General features: G+C 47.5%; 1 protein-coding gene across 2 annotated transcripts in view; it reads right to left on the bottom strand.

The window, feature by feature from the left end:
• The window catches only part of LOC308321651 (ephrin type-A receptor 4), a 57,877-nt gene that overhangs the window by 14,168 nt on the left and 26,731 nt on the right, over positions 1-16,978 (bottom strand). Inside the window, exons 5-11 of one of the 2 annotated variants that reach the window (XM_080772665.1) lie at positions 13,739-14,074; positions 7,048-7,172; positions 6,499-6,658; positions 5,449-5,560; positions 2,514-2,572; positions 1,841-1,954; positions 726-911 (exon numbers count right to left, since the gene is read on the bottom strand). In XM_080772665.1, coding sequence (XP_080628791.1) covers positions 726-911; positions 1,841-1,954; positions 2,514-2,572; positions 5,449-5,560; positions 6,499-6,658; positions 7,048-7,172; positions 13,739-14,074 — 1,092 coding nt within the window. The remainder of the gene's footprint in view (positions 1-725; positions 912-1,840; positions 1,955-2,513; positions 2,573-5,448; positions 5,561-6,498; positions 6,659-7,047; positions 7,173-13,738; positions 14,075-16,978) is intronic. The other variant, XM_080772666.1, reaches the window with a different exon arrangement.

Below are 16,978 nucleotides of genomic sequence, written 5' to 3'. Positions count from 1 at the left end.
ACACCTCCATCTGGACACAGCCCACCCGGGGATACCCCGGATGGGACGTCCGGACGACATGCACAGACACGCACGCACACACACACGCGCACACACGCACACACACACACACACACACACACACACAGACATTGCCACACAGATTGCGCATGCTGGTGTGCAAATGCATTCAGGTACATATGCATTCAGGTACATATGCCAAGTGCAGCATGTTTGCGTGTACATGCGCACACATCCAGACATGCACACACACACACACACACACACACACACACACACACACACACACACACACACACACACACACACACACACACACACACTCAGAGTTTTGGGTATAGCAGTGATGGGATCGCCCTTACATTGACCCTGCACCAAAGTCACCCAAAACCACAGACGTGGTTTGTAATGATTTATCGTTATGTTTTTAAGGAAAGGGGACTGCGGATGTGGATGTCCTTCCAATGTTACGATAGTATAATATTGTGCGTGTGTGTGTGTCTGTGTGTGTGTGTGTGCATGTGTGTGTGCGGGCGCGCATGCGTGTGACAGCAAGTTAGATTTCTCCACCAAGACATAATTTCAATGACAAGTGAGTTATACACCACAAAACCTTCCCCTTCTTGGCCATGTAATATCTCACACACACACACACACACACACACACACACACACACACACACACACACACACACACACGTAGACCTGAATTGAGGGTGACTTACATTTGGTGACCACGCCCTCCAGGTGAATGATATTGGGGTGGTCGAACTGTCCCATGATGCTGGCCTCAGACAGGAAGTCCCGCCTCTGCTTGTCGGTGTATCCTGCCTTCAGCGTCTTGATGGCCACGCAGATCTCTCTCTTCCCGGGCATTTTGAGACGCCCACTGCACACCTCGCCAAATTCACCTGGAAACCACAGCCAATACATGCGTCTCAAAACCTTCTCATGCCAAGGACCGCCAAATGATGCTATACTTTGGGAATCCCATGGAATCCCCTCCAGGGCCCCTGCATGGGCCCCAGGCCCCACTTTGAGAACCACTGGCTTATTAACGTACAATGTTCTACCAAGGATTTGATCCCATGGTACAAGATAATAGAGAAAGCCCAGGATATATTCCACTTCTGAGCTTCATGCAATACCTCTTGTCAACCATCTGTGGCCCAACCCCCAATAGAAGAGCATGTATAGACCAACACCAACCGCCGCTGTTGTGTCAGCAGTTACATTGTATTAAAATAATGATTTATTACATTGTATTAAAATAATGATATATTCCAGGGGGAAAAAAGTTATGGATTGCAGCTTTTATACTGCTACACTTAAAACAAGCAACCAGCTGTAGCGTTCATTAATTACACATTGTAATTTGCACTGTAATTGCACTGTAATTAATAATTGCCTCAAAATCAATGAAAAGAGGATTAGTGCGTGCGTGCGTGCGTTCGTTCGTATGTTGGGAGGGCTACACTTTGGTCATCGATCAGGGGTCTCTGGTGCCCGACTCTCTAGCAGAGCAGGGGCAGAGTGGTAGAGAGTGGAAATGAATATTGATTCTTTCTCTTTATTATTGTGTCATTGGATGACTCTTCTCTGGCCACAGGAATAGCAGGACAATGTATTATTTTAGAGTCCGCTGTCCTCTCCAAATGTTATTGTGCGGGAAGCGGCGGGGGCTAAACTCTCGTGAAGTGCTCTCATAGGCACGGGTGTGCACATCGCGCACACACAAATCTTTTCACACAAAAATCAATGCTAACACAGTGGTGGGGGAAATTGTAACTCTCGTTGCTATGTTGCACTTTTCTATGCGAGAAAGAGATCAGGTCCTCACCGATACCAATGACTTTCTCAATCTTGATACAGGAGGCATCAATCTCTTTGGCGAACTCGCGGACGGCTTGGTTGGGGTCCTCGTAGGTGAAGGGGTCTACGTATATTCTCACTCCTGAAAGAAAGAAAGAAAGAAAGAAAGAAAGAAAGAAAGAAAGAAAGAAAGAAAGAAATAGGGGAGCGAGGAATAAACTGAAGGTTAATTCATTCCTGTGAGTATGCTCCATCTGTTCTTTATTTCCAGTACGCTGCAGGCTACACTGCCTCTCTCTCCTCTCTCTCCTCTCCCCTCCTCTCTGACTCACTCCTCTCTTCTCCTCCCCTCCTGTTTCCTCCTCTCCTCTTCCTCTCCCCTACTGTCCTCTCCTTCAATCCAGCCTTTCGTCTCTCTTTGTACACCCCCCCCCCCCCTCTCTCACTCTGAAGTGTCTGTATCAGTGTCTCTGGCAAAAAAGTATCTCATTAGCTTTGAATATTTTGTCGCATACAAACAGCTGATGATTTGATAACGAGCTGTTTGGAGAGAACATTCACTTCAGCACAGTTTGTTTTTCTTTTAATGCCAGGAGACCAGGGGAGTGCTTTATGGCGTGCTGACATGAAAGCGCCTGAGGACGCTGCTAATGTTTTTAGCGTAATGTAATGAATCACAGTGTTGCAGGCATATACTCTACCTTGGTGCAAGTGCTTCTCCTCGTCCGAGTCTTGCTTGGCCTTGCTGTATTTACTCCTTCTAGGGAGAAAGGCAACAAGGCGGTCAGTTGGAGTCTTTGTTAAGACAGCAGGCAAATTGTTTTTGTTTCTCAAATCTGATCTTTATAGGACGGACCTTCCACACTGTTATTTGCAAGTGATCTAATCAGATTTTTTTAGTATCCAGACAACGCTGACCCATCCACATAATTGGTTGCTGTGATAACAATGTAGTGACATGGGTGTGAATAATGCTTGACTAGCTTGTTGACTCGTCAACTTGAAGATTAGTTATTAATATCGGCAAGTGACGCTGTCGTACAAATGTATAACTCAGGCTTCAGTGTCTGAGTGTCCAGACAGACACATCTTTCAGTGTCTGAGTGTCCAGACAGACACATCTTTCAGTGTCTGAGTGTCCAGACAGACACATCTTTCAGTGTCTGAGTGTCCAGACAGACACATCTTTCAGTGTCTGAGTGTACAGACAGACACATCTTTCAGTGTCTGAGGGTCCAGACAGACACATCTTTCAGTGTCTGAGTGTACAGACAGACACATCTTTCAGTGTCTGAGTGTCCAGACAGACACATCTTTCTAAATCACATTTGAAACCACCTAGGAAAGTAGTTCAAATCACATTTGCTAAATTGAGTTGAGAAAAATCTGTATAGGCCAAAACATGTGATATTGGCTACCAGGCTGATATCATAGTATAGTTTCAAATGGTTAATGCAGGGACAATAATAACAGTAACAATGTGTTGCCTTAACGATTCTACATCTACAAGTGTCTATCACATCACAACCTCAATTAGCATACTTTGTAACATGCGGTTTACCCTACCATTTCCTGTCAAAATGGCTACTGTTGTAATGTAAAATATGATGACGATAACTGTGGGGGGAGGGATGGGTGAGGGAGAGAATGGGGGGAAAGAATTGTATGTTCAAACTGTTTTAAACTGTTGAAACCTGCTACCAATAAACATATATATATTTTTTTAAATGGCTATACTGTTAAAAAGTATATATATATATTTTTTTTCAAATGTTAAAACATTTTCAGCCTAACATGAACATGATGTTGCTATGTATGAACACTGTGTTGACCGGGTTGACCCCAGTGCGTGTGTGTATGTGTATTGAATGTATTGTATGTGTGGGGTCAATGTAATGTAATGTAAATGACCAAATGTGCTGGACATTGTGTGTTGCGTGACGTGCTAATGACGTGTAAACAGCTGTGTGACGAGTGCTCCTCCTTTCAATCAGCGGAGGAGGCCATACATCAGCAACACAATGACAGCTCTACGCATAAAGAACACAACCAGCAGCCTGGCTGGAAGAGACGCAGCATAGAGGGGAGCATGGAGGGGGGACACACACAGTGTGAGAGGGGAGCATGGAGGTTGGAGGGACACACACACAGTGTGAGAGGGGAACATGGAGGGGGACACACACAGTGTGAGAGGGGAGCATGGAGGGGAGGACACACACAGGAACGCATCTAATCAACAGCTGCCCTTCCCCCATGCAAACACACTCATGCAGATGTGCATAAAGCACACAAATAAAAAATTACACAACAATGTCTCTCGTGCGACACCTATGCATACAGATGCATATACAAATACTACACTCGCTGACAAAGATGCGCGAGCGTGCGTGCCCGCCCGCCCACACACACACACACACACACACACACACACACACACACACACACACACACACACACACACACACACACACACACACACACACACACACACAGAGAGAGAGAGAGAGAGAGTGTGGCTAAAACCCTGAGGTGAGAGAGCCCCATCTGCATGTAATCCATCTCTGTGTGTGTGTGTGTGTGTGTGTGTGTGTGTGTGTGTGTGTGTGTGTGTGTGTGTGTGTGTGTGTGCATGCGTGTGTGCTTGCGTGCGTGCGTGCGTGCGTGCGCTTACTGGTTAACAGCCCATGATTGGGTCACCACAAATCCACCTGCTGCCTCTTCAGTGCTTTTCTCTGCCTCTTGTCTGCCTCTCTCTTTCACATTCCCTCCATGCTCATCCAATTCTCTCTGTATGTCTCTCTCTCTCTCTCTGTATGTCTCTCTCTCTCTCTCTGTATGTCTCTCTCTCTCTCTCTCTCTCTCTCTCTCTCTCTCTCTGTATGTCTCTCTCTCTCTCTCTGTATGTCTCTCTCTGTATGTCTCTCTCTCTGTATATCTGTATGTCTCTCTCTCTCTCTCTGTCTCTGTCTCTGTCTCTCTCTCTCTCTCTCTCTCTCTCTCTCTCTCTCTCTCTCTCTCTCTCTCTCTCTCTCTCTCTCTCTCTCTCTCTCTCTGTCTCTCACATAACCCCCTCCCCCCTCTATATCTCTGTCTCTCATTCCATTCATGATGCAGGTCATGCAAGGCACAGGGGAGAAAATAACTAACGTCTGAGATTACGGCCACAGGCAGGGAGGGACCGAGAGAAGAGGAGATGGAGGGATTGAAAACAGAATAGGGAGAGAGAGGAAGAGAGTGTGTGTGTGGGGGTTGGGGAGGTGGGGGCGTTGGGCTCACTGATTGCATCTCTTCAGCTGTCATGCTGTCAATCACGTCTCCGGTGTGGCGAGTTATCACTCATCGGAGTGGATTGCTGTGTGCTGTGTGTGTGTGTGTGTGTGTGTGTGTGTGTGTGTGTGTGTGTACGTGCGTGTGTGCACGAGCATGCTGATCAACACTGTGACAGCCGCTTTTCCAGCAACATATTCCATCACGGAGGATGGAGAGAGAACTGAATGTAGAGCGAGAGGAGAGAGAGACCGACAGGCAGACAGATCACAGACAGACAGATCACAGACAGACAGATCACAGGCAGACAGATCACAGACAGACAGATCACAGGCAGACAGATCACAGACAGACAAACGTAAGGCTCACCTGCGGCTGATGACAAAAGCACTGATGAGGATGATGAGAAGAACCACACTGCCTACCACAGACACCAGCAACACTGTGGAGTTGGTCCCATCACCGATGATGGGAGCTGGCACTGGAGGGGAGACAAAGAAGAGAATAAAGACAACAGCCTGGAGGAAGAAGAAGGAACATAAAAGAAATGGAGATGAGGATAGCGGGAGAAATATTCAGTGGTAACCAGAGGAAACAGCAGGTGGGAAGGAGGGAGGGAGGGAGGGAAGAGAAAGTCTCAGGAGAGTCAGACAGAGACAAACTGCAGAGTCAATATCATCCTGTACTACATCAGCACCATGCACATGAAAGGGCAGTCGTACATTCTCTGTTTGACCAAGTCATTGAACTCCCCCTCCCTTCCTTCCTCTCTGCCACAAACCCCTCTCTCTCTCTCTCTCTCTGTCTCCTTGTGTGGGCCTCCCACTATGTTTACCCTTGCTTCATGCCCCTGCTTTACGAGCGCCCCGTAAAAGTCTTGTGTTTCTCGAGCTCCATTGAGAGACAATGGCCTCCCATTAGAGCTGTGTGCTTGACCGTGTCATCATCGCGCGCCGCTATCTGCCATCTACATCACAAAGAGAGCACCTGGGTCCACCGGCCGCTGGTGCAACGCAACACTTCTATGTCACACGGCCACAATGACAGTTCAGATCAAGTGACATATCACTTGTCCAAGCGGGTCAGGGTTTGTTTTATATGCCAAGTTAATATGCGACAGTCGTGACTACAAATAAATGTTGTTGGTATCTTTTTGCGCTTCATTGTAACTCGAATAAAAGAGGCTGCCTGGATTGCTATTCAGGTGTTTGAGTGCGATATCATTTATCTCTTTATAGATGTCAGCCTGTTTTGATTAATGAGCGGCCAATGAAAGAGACAAAACCCATAAAGGATGCTTTCATCGCGGCATTTTTACTGAAACTGGGGGCGATATGGTTGGCAGAGAGCCTGCCGGCACTGCAGTGCGGTGATGTCATCAGTGCGAGTCGAGCAGAGTCAGCAGCGTGTGGCACTCACCGGAGTTGGTCATGAACTCAAATGGAGCGCTGAATTCCCCGTAGCCAGCGGCCGTGCGAGCGCGCACATGGAACACATAGGAGGTGAGCGGGGTCAGGCCTTTGATGTCAGCGTTCCTGGACGCCGTCTTGATGATCCTGTAGCTTCTCTCATTCTGGTCCTGGAAACAATCATGACATTAGTGCTTTTCTTACCTGATTCAGAAAGCTACTCAAGGATTTCCTTCTAGAATTTCATTGTTGAATAATTGTTATAATTGTACACTCACACACACACACACACACACACATACATATATATATATATATATATATATATATATATATATATATATATATATATATATATATATATAATTTAACAACAAACAATCAATTTGGCGGCCCTATTTTGGGCATATCATTAGACGAAAACTGCAAAATAAGTAAAACAGCAGATCTACAAACTCCCAATGTGTCACACAATGTGATCTTGTTTATCGCCAATGTTTGGTTTTCATGGGGCCGTTACCTTTTTGTCAGTTTCTTAATTTCCCATGAGCGCCCTCACCTTTTCGTAATATTTGACCTCGTACTCCAGGATGACGCCGTTGGCCCGGTCAGGCTGCTGCCATGCCAGTGAGATGGTGTGTCTGGTGATGTCCTTAGCCTGGATGGAGTTCACTGGGGAGGGAGCTGGTCAGGGAGAAAAGAAGAAGGAAACGTTAGGCCTGCTGTCTCCAGTCCTCCATGTTGTTTTCCAGCCTTGGAGACACATAGTCTGTTTTTGTTTCTCCTCTAAATCCCCTTCTGCCTGCTCCTGCTGAGAAAGTCAAACAGAGGGCCAGGCCACAAGGCAATCAATTCCATTTGTCTTTGAGCTTGGCCCCCAGTCAAAGGCTTAAGCTTTATATAGCTATATGGCTATCCTGCTAAATTGCCATAGAGTCCATTGCAGGGCTCTATTTCAGAGGCAATGGTTGGCCCCCATAAAACTGATCCCATTGCCGTGGGCTGACGCTAACTCCTCCACCACTTTTCCTACAAGCTAGCAAAAAGAATGTCCCAAGCTCATTTTCTGTGGATTCTTATGTCAGCACGGGAAACCATACATTGCTATGCTTTTTTGTTTACAAGGGAGCTAATCAATTGGTATTCATTAAAGCTCCATGCGAACGATCTTATCCCTGCAGGACTGTTCCACAGCAGCCATTAATGAGGCCATATTTCAGTCAGCCATGCTATGTGCGCCCAGGCCCCTTTAAACATGTGATTGGGTAAAATACAGATAATGGCTTGTGCTTTGCGCTGTCCTCTCTGGAGTGTTCCGTCGACACACAAATCAAACCTCTTATCTTCGGGGAGTGTGACAACGTAGAAATTGGGTCATACGCTACGCACGGCAGGACAAAGAGCAACCCACAGACACTTATGACGCACACTGTGATAAACATAAACATGTTCAAATCACGTTCGGACCAGGCAGGCGTTCATGGGGTTTGACGGATGGAGTTGTAGAGCAAAATAGCAAACAGGAAAGTGGAATTACATGCTAACACACGCACGCACGCGTGTGCGCACACACACACACACACACACACACACACACACACACACACACACAACTAGTGTTACCCTCGACCACCACCACCAGGCAACAACTTTCACACACCTTTACGCTCAGAGGCAAGAACAAAGCGAGCCGCTGACCAAATGTTTACACCAATGCCATGGGAATGACTCTTTGAAACTTGTGCACGCTTCACGACTGTTTTTAAGATGTCATAATAAGACAAGGAGACAAAGGCAGGGCAACCTTCTTCCTGTTTTCTCAACTCAACGATCTGGAATCAACAGCTCATAAAGCTGAAACAGCCACCCCTCACACACACACACACACACACACACACGCTACTAGTGTTACCCTAGACCACCAGGCAACAACTTTCACACACACCCCTATACGCTCAGAGGCAAGAACAAAGCGAGCCGCTGACCAAATGTTTACACCAATGCCATGGGAGTGGTGCACACTTCACCACTTCACAGGGATCAAAGAGTATCTCTGGACCCCCGGATCTATCCATACTGTAACATTCTGGACCCCCGGATCTATCCATACTGTAACATTCTGGACCCCCGGATCTATCCATACTGTAACCTAACTCATTCCATACATCGACCTCTTAAAGAATTACTGTGCAAGATGATTAATGAGGCTCACCCGTCCAGTGGTTATGATGGGATTATCTGCACTCTGCTCCCTGTGACCAGTGGGCTCCAGGGAGGCTAGCCCTCGTGCTAACGCTAACAAAACCAAGGCTTTTAGTCAGGGATTGAGTTCAAACGGGCCTGCAATCCAAGCACCAGCAATGGATTGAGTTTCGGCCAGGGTGAAGCAGCGGAGGGGGGGGGGGAGCCATGGCTTCTGGAACTTATGTGTGTGTGTGTGTGTGTGTGTGTGTGTGTGTGCGCGTGCGTGTGTGCGTGCGTGCGTGGGAGGGGGGGGGGGGGGGGGGGGGGGGGGGGGGGGATGGGTGTGTACTATGTGTATGTGGGGGGATGACGGGATAGCAGACATCTCTCTGAGCGCGGCGGTAAATAGATTTTCCCAAGGTTGTGTCATCTTGCCAGCCTAATGTGTCGTGTCTCCGTTAAACAATTAGGCGGCGGCCATTTGTATCCCCTCAGATCAATCTTGCTCTCAGAGCTGGTCTGTCTGTCTGTCTGTCTGTCTGTCTGTCTGGCAGGTCCCCACGGGGCCGACTGAGGACGCTCCCGCTCGGTAAGAACAGCCCCGGCGGGTTCGCGGGGCCTCGCTCTCCTTGTGTAATCCACACATCCATCTTTCCTCCGAAGATGACAGATATGGCGATTTAATCGTGTTCTGCTCCCCCCCCCATCCCCTGGGCTAAGACGCAGATAAAGATGAGTGATCTTCAGAGTGGTCCCTCCTGAGGTTCCGCCCCATCATGTGAAACTATACGCCAAGGTTAAAACAGGGAAGACGTCGGCTAAACGATCCATCTATAGGACAAGGTCTTTTTTTCGTTAATGATCACTATACTACGGCGCAGACAGATACACAAGAACAGTAAGATGACACGTGAACCCAAATGGCTCCGGCCACGAATGCACATTCGTGGTCCACTTCAACCACGCATGCGCACGCGCACACGCACACGCGCACACACACACACACACACACACACACACACACACACACACACACACACACACACACACACACACACACACACACACACACACACACACACACGGTCAGATAAACAAATTGATTCAGACGTGATGGAAGTTTGTTCACAGGGAGTGATTTGGAGAAAAGTATACGGGCAGACTAGCTGGCACCCCAGTAGATGAATTTAAAATAATATGGGGCAGATTAGTAATGTCTCACCGCTTTCCCAACGTGTGTGCAAAAACGCTGTTGGAATAACAAGAAGCAATGAAGGACCAATGAATATTCTGATCTCATTTTGGATATGTGTTCCAAAAACTCTTTCGCACCCAGAAAATATATCTTCTCTGTAGCGAAAACTTTCATGAATTAATGTCCTGTTTTATACTTTGTTGTATGACAGTTATACACAAAAGTATAAACAATCTACAAGCTCACAAAGTGTTGCGTTTACTATTTGTGATAATCTTTTCATATTTTGACAAATTCTGAAAATGTTTGGAAATGTTCACCTATATTTTTTTGTCTTGAAAGTAGTTATAAACATTTAACCAATGTAAAGTATTAAGAAGAGTGTGTGTGTGTGTGTGTGTGTGACTTGAAAATAATTGCCTTTTCCCCTCCCATTTCCTGACCAATAACGGATTTGGACACCCGGCTTTGACGATAATGCACCAAATACACAACCCGCAGCAACACACACACAACACACAAAAACAGAGCGCGAAACACAAAGAACCTCATTAGGCAAACAGATGGAAATACGGGCTGAAAAAACATAACACCTATACTCGCATTATCTCCCACAGACAGCAGCAGCTCTACCCATGCATACATTTAAACCAGCTGGAGTAAATAGACCGGTCAGGCGCGCACAGAGGGCCCGGCATCAGTTTGAAGTCAACCCTCCCTCGGGGGAATAGTGGAGCTTGTGTGGGCAAAGATTCATGCGGACGTTTGTGTGGATTTTTTTTTGTCTCTGCATGAAAGGCAAGGGAGGGAGGCTAGGGTTCTGTTTGACGGAGTTGAGTTTGTCGTCGTGAACATGTTCATTGTGAGGTATTGGGGCCTGCGAGGAGGCAGCTGCGGTCAGGCATGTACGGGTTGTGAGACTATGCGGTCGATTATGGTCTGACATTAAAGAGACAAGGGGCCAGAGAAACACATGTGGTTGCCAGATTGGAGCCCGGTTGCCAGATTGGAAGTCACTTGATTTGCTGCCGCTGAGGAGAAATGGCTGAGGTGGGAGTCGTTTTTCAGGGTGTCGAGAAAATGGTTCCTCCATACCAGAACCCCCCCACCCCCAAACCGCGCCCCCGAAATAAAGTGTGCTTCCCCTCGAGCAAGCCTCCAGTACAGCACGTCTATCCAATTCCACATAGAGATGGAAGTCACACACATGCATGCACTGACAGACATGCCCACCCACACGCGCACACGCACACACACACACACACACACACACACACACACACACACACACACACACACACACACACACACACACACACACACACACACACACACACACACACACACACACACACACACACACACACACACACACACACACACACACACACACACACACCGTCCGTGCCAAGTTCTTGATCCCATAAAGGGGGAAAAAACATGCATTACCGCCTGGGGTCAGTTCAAAGCCTGGACATTCACTCCTTTCCTCAGTGAGCCTGAGTGAAAGGGTTACACCCTGCCTGATTTACGACAAGGGAATTGTTCCTGGTGCAATATGGAATCTGACCTCTTTACACGTGCGCAAACACACACACACACACACACACACACACACACACACACTTCCACCTCTCTGCTTTCCTCTCTCCACCTTCTCCATCCACAATCTCCTCTTCCTCCCTTCCCAGACAAAACAAGATGAGTGAGGTTGAAGGGGGCGGGGGTGTGGGGGTCTATCCCACAGCGTTTTATAAATCCCAATAAATCTATGATAATAAATGTGTAATCCACTGTGTCTGGATGAGGGGAGGCCACGCAGAGAGACGGACAGCCGCAGATGACTGGCTGGATTACTAGCGGCTGAAACCAGAGCCCCTGTAGCCCCTACTGAGCATTAACAGGCAGAAATCCAATCAGTCTGACGCTCTTCACTTTAATACACGCACACCCACACGCACACGCATAGAGGACATTGTTGGAAAAGCAAATGCAGTCAGTTTGACATAGTAGGGTTTCTGTGCACAAGAGAGCCTGCAAGCATTTCCACATTTCCGTTCTTAATTGACATGTGTGCGCACACACACACACACACACACTCACACACGCGCGCGCGCAGCTTCATGAAACTGAGCCAAAGCAGAGCAGTTGTGGAACATGAATCAGTTAGGAGCCAAAGGCAACATCATCTCTATCTCACTACTTTAAGTCTGCCGATTAGCCTGAAGGAACCTCAGGGAATGCCAGCGCTTCTGAATGTGTCCGCACGTCAACGCATCTCTCTGCTTGTGTGTGTGTGTGTTAGTGAGACCATGCATGTACGACATCGCTTGCGTGTGCGTGTGCACGTGTGGTCGCACATCGAAGGAACTGCAGCACCAGTCTACGCGCGTGCACGTGCGTGTTTTCCATCCGAGCATGGAGCCAAGCGGAGTCAAACCCTGGAGTGTGTGTGCTCCACACAGTCCTCTCTGGTGTGTCTCGGGCTGCGTTATCCATCCATCTCCCCCTCCCTGACCCCCCATGATAAATCAAGCCACCATGTCCTTAAATAGCCGATCCCCCATGATGTACCAAAGCTAGAATTGGAAATATTTCGCCTTCTACCGGCGATGGAAAGTGCAGTGATAAAAAACGACACAAAAGAAGCACTTAGCACGCCACCCAGGAGCCGAGAGCAGTAAAGTTACCAAGTTAATGATTGTCTATTAGATGCGAGGCTGAGCGGGGAGGGATGGAGAGAAAGGACCAGAGTCATAAAATCCATTTGCTCAACAACTGGCTACAAAATGGCCGCACGACAAAACAACAGGGGGAAAGACGTGATCACGCTTGGCCAGAGGGCTCCTCTCCAATTCTCCACTCCAATACAACCAGAACGTACAAACCCACATACACACGCATTGAACATAATTATGCACGCACGCTCGCACGCACGCACGCACGCACGCACGCACGCACGCACGCACGCACGCACGCACACACACACACACACACACACACACACACACACACACACACACACACACACACACACACACACACACACACACACACACGCATGTATCGCACACACATTCCCACAGCATTTGTAATGAAGCCTGCACAGATCAATAAAACTCATCTAATTCATTAGTTGGAGGGCCAAATATAGCAGGATGCTCGCTATCTTCATTGCATGCTCCTCATGCCTAATTATGCAAAACCAAAGTGAATATTGCAGAAAATCGTTCTCCACTGCTGGAAATCCATCAGTACACAGTACTCATCTCACTCTCACCCAAATTATTCACAGCTTTGGTAAACATGTTTTGACATGCAGAGTGCCCAAAAGAGTATTTCAAAAGATAATGTAATGCATAAATACACAGCCATGTGATCACTTACAAAAGATATATATTTTTCTGGTCCGCCACCCCGACCTCAGCACCAACACCTCCACCTCACCTCCAAGCTTACAACACCACACAAAGTGGCGTGTTGTAAGCTTGTAGATCAACAATTTCTGCTATTTAAAAAAATATATTTTTCAAAATGGAAACGATTGACAATTATGCAAAAATTATTGCGATTATCTATAAATGCACAAGTCTCTGTACGTGTGTATGTATGACTATGTATGTACGTCCGTAATACACTTAACTCGAGAACCGTTCGCCCCACCGACTTCAAATTAGACACACGCGTTCCACACCCCCACAGGGAGTGCAGTGCCCGGTGTTGAGTCCATAGGAATTGATCACACCTGATCACCCCTAGATCTCCATATATGGAGCTGGCCTGTTCTGACATCACAAGTAGGCCAGTGCCCAACTACCAATAATAAGAGATTAGGCCATTATGTAATAACCGCTCCGCCCTCTTAACTCACCAGCCTGGTTGGTGGTGACGGTCACTGAGACGGCCTGCTCTGGCCCGGGGCTCTGTGGGGAGACGCCGTTCACCGCCCAGATCTCGAAGGTGTAGTTGGTGTGGGCCTGCAGGTCGTTGATGGACACCCGCGTGCCCCTCAGGCTGAGCCGCTGGGGGCTGAAGTGGACGTCGTTGCCGCAGGGCTGGCACCGGCGGCCCTCAGCACCGCAGCGCTTGCACACGACGTTGTAGGTGAGGTCGTGGCGGCCGCCCGAGTTCAGTGGCGTGCTCCACTCCAGGTTCACCGACGTCTCGTTGACGTTGGAGATGAGGTTGAGGGGCGCTGTGGGGGGGCCTGGAAGGAGATTCAGACAGAGGTACGTTAATGGCCAGAGAAGTTTGTTCATGCCAGGTGTTTCACTATGAGGGCTCACATCAAATACCATCAATAAACGAATCACAGCGCAACAACTTCATGAAAGTGGTGCAAACATTTGCAAGAAATAAAGGGTATGGGGCAGGAAAAAAGGAAATGCAATTAAAAAGGGTTTGAAGATTGATTAGGAGCAATACTTGAAGCCACTAGTCTCGTATAGCCTGCCTTCACATGCGTCTGGTGACATCTAAATGCAATATGGGCTGGAACAGTTAAGACAAACTGATGCCCTCCCTACTGCTTTAAAAACTCATCATATCACCATGCCATTATGAAAGAGTGTGCTAAAGTATTTGTATTGGTTTTGTACCACAGTTACTTTACAATCTCTGAATTGTTTCCATCCAGTTTGAGCCCCTACATCAAATATACCCATGGAATATACCCTGTAGAAGTCACCAGACGGTATCGGTAGACGGAGATTGCCGAGCCACAAACCTTAGCCTGAGGCTAGCGTTACAAAATGGAGGACAAAGGGTGAATTCAGCTTAAAGTGCTTTGTGTTGACTTGGTGTGAAGTGTAGCAGACCTGCTGACAGGATGACTCTCTGAAGGACATTATTTCACAATGGATAATATTAGCTTTGTGTTGACTGCTGTGAAAAGCTGAAATCCAAGACTGGGGCACACTCTTGGCTATTGACTAAATCCAAAGGGTACTATATATATTATATATATAAGATGAATAGCATGTCTAATTGAGTGGGCTGTCCCCTTTATTGAGAACTAAGGCTTCTTGAATTCCCTTTTAATGTCCTGTCCATTACAGCTGGGGAGGATCCAATTTCACCCCAGTTAATTCAGTATGTTAACTGAAATCCAATAGGCTGGCAGATTTCTTTTCCATTCATGTGTCGAATGTTTCAGCTGGAGATGGCAGCGTGCCCGTAGCCCGCTGCTCACAGTGGAGAGCATGGCAACGACTCAGAACTTTCTGACAAAGTTTGCTTTGGGGCCTGTTATTAAGGTTCCTACTTTGATGTAGTTCTGCTAACAGGAAGCAGTTGTAAAGTGGGAGGAGTCCCGCGGAAGCGACCATGTGAATGCGCCCCGTTTCCTGCACTCATCAATCCCAATTTGCATGTCAGCCACGTTGTAATTGATGTGCTTTTTCTGCTGCTTTCAAACATAAGAAACCATAATTGACTTAGTCCTCTCTTTCTCTTTCTCTCTCTCTCTCTCTCTCTCTCGTTTTTTCCTTACACTAATGAAGCTCGCACGCCGGCGGATCGATGCAGGGTGAAATATGAAAGCTAGTCGGTTCCTAGACGATCCATTTCACAACGGAAATTAATTATCAGTGTTATTTTTGGAGGAGCAGAGGGACAATGAGCGATTTCACACACAGGCATGGAAAGAAGAGCAGGGCGGGGGGGAATGAGAGTGCATGCATGCGTTGGACTGGGGGTGCAACGCAGAGCTTGACTGTACTGTATTGTGACTGTTGTATGTACAAGTAGGTTTCAATTGCAGCCTGCATGCGATTTGGGTGGGTGTACACGTGTACGTGTGCGTGCACATGTGTGTGTGTGTGTGTGTGTGTGTGTGTGTGTGTGTGTGTGTGTGTGTGTGTGTGTGTGTGTGTGACAGACAGACAGACAGACAGACAGACAGACAGACAGACAGACAGACAGACAGACAGACAGACAGACAGACAGACAGACAAGACAAACTGTTCATGCAGGAGATAGAAATCCACTGATTAGTATGGAGGAGCAGGTCTGTATGGTGAGAGAGGGATAAAGAGCAGCTTCGCTGAGTGAGAGAGAGCTTATGTATGTGACTGACTGTGTGCTTATGTATGTGACTGGATGCTTATGTATGTGACTGTATGATAGAGATTCACATGCATAGATCACATGCATGCCTTCATGTGTTTTAAATGCAAGGCAGAGAGAGAGAGAGAGAGAGCAATGCAGAATCCACAGTTTTAATATTAGCGTGACCCTGCATATTGCCCGCCGACCCCAGGCGCCCATGAAAATCCATTAATAGATCTCATTAATAATGATGATGATAAAACACTACCCCCCCCCCACACACACACACACACACCCTCCTTCTCATCCTCACCCTCCTCACCCAATGTCCCCCCCCCCCCCCCCAGATAGTGAGCCGTAGTGAGCAAGTTACAGATGGGCTTTCTAAATTAAGGTGGCTGCCCACAACCATCATTATAATGGTCTCTGTGTCAGCGCACAAGGTTCACTGTACAGTATTACTCCCACTATCTCCTTCCACGGCTTCCTGTAGGAGATATAGAGCTATTATTACGCACTCATCTTTTCTTATGGCTGTTTCGGCCATAAACAGAATAACACAGGCAGGAGGTGTGAGTGTGAGGTGTTTTTGTTTTTTCTTCCTTCCGGAAGGCCAACCCAGTTTCGGGTCAAGGTTTGTGTAAATATGTTGTGCAAATGTGTTGTCCCGGTTACAACAGTAGACGTGCAGTATGTTATTCTTTGGCTTATTTGTTGCCATGACGAGTGCCGCAATAAAACTTTAGTGCTTGGGAATGTATACAGTGCCAGACACACACACACACACACACACACACACACACACACACACACACACACACACACAAGAGACCCATACATTCCACCACCTCCAGGTAGTCGCTGTACATTACACACACACACATAAACACACTGTACCTGTCGCTCTCCCAGAATGCTGTGCAGCAGGAGAGGGGGTAGCGTGGGAGAGCCGTCAGCTGTGACTGACGTGGGGTAATTAGTCCTGAGAGAGAACAGCAGGAGAGTCTCCACAGTCACCCAACCTGCACACGCAGCTAGCGCAGCATTAGCTCAAGTTGCTCAA

This window comes from Protomyctophum bolini (assembly GCF_963924005.1).
Source record: "Protomyctophum bolini genome assembly, chromosome: 9".
Taxonomy (NCBI): domain Eukaryota; kingdom Metazoa; phylum Chordata; class Actinopteri; order Myctophiformes; family Myctophidae; genus Protomyctophum; species Protomyctophum bolini.
Note: the sequence above shows the minus strand (reverse complement) of the source record. Positions and strands in the feature narration are given on the sequence as shown.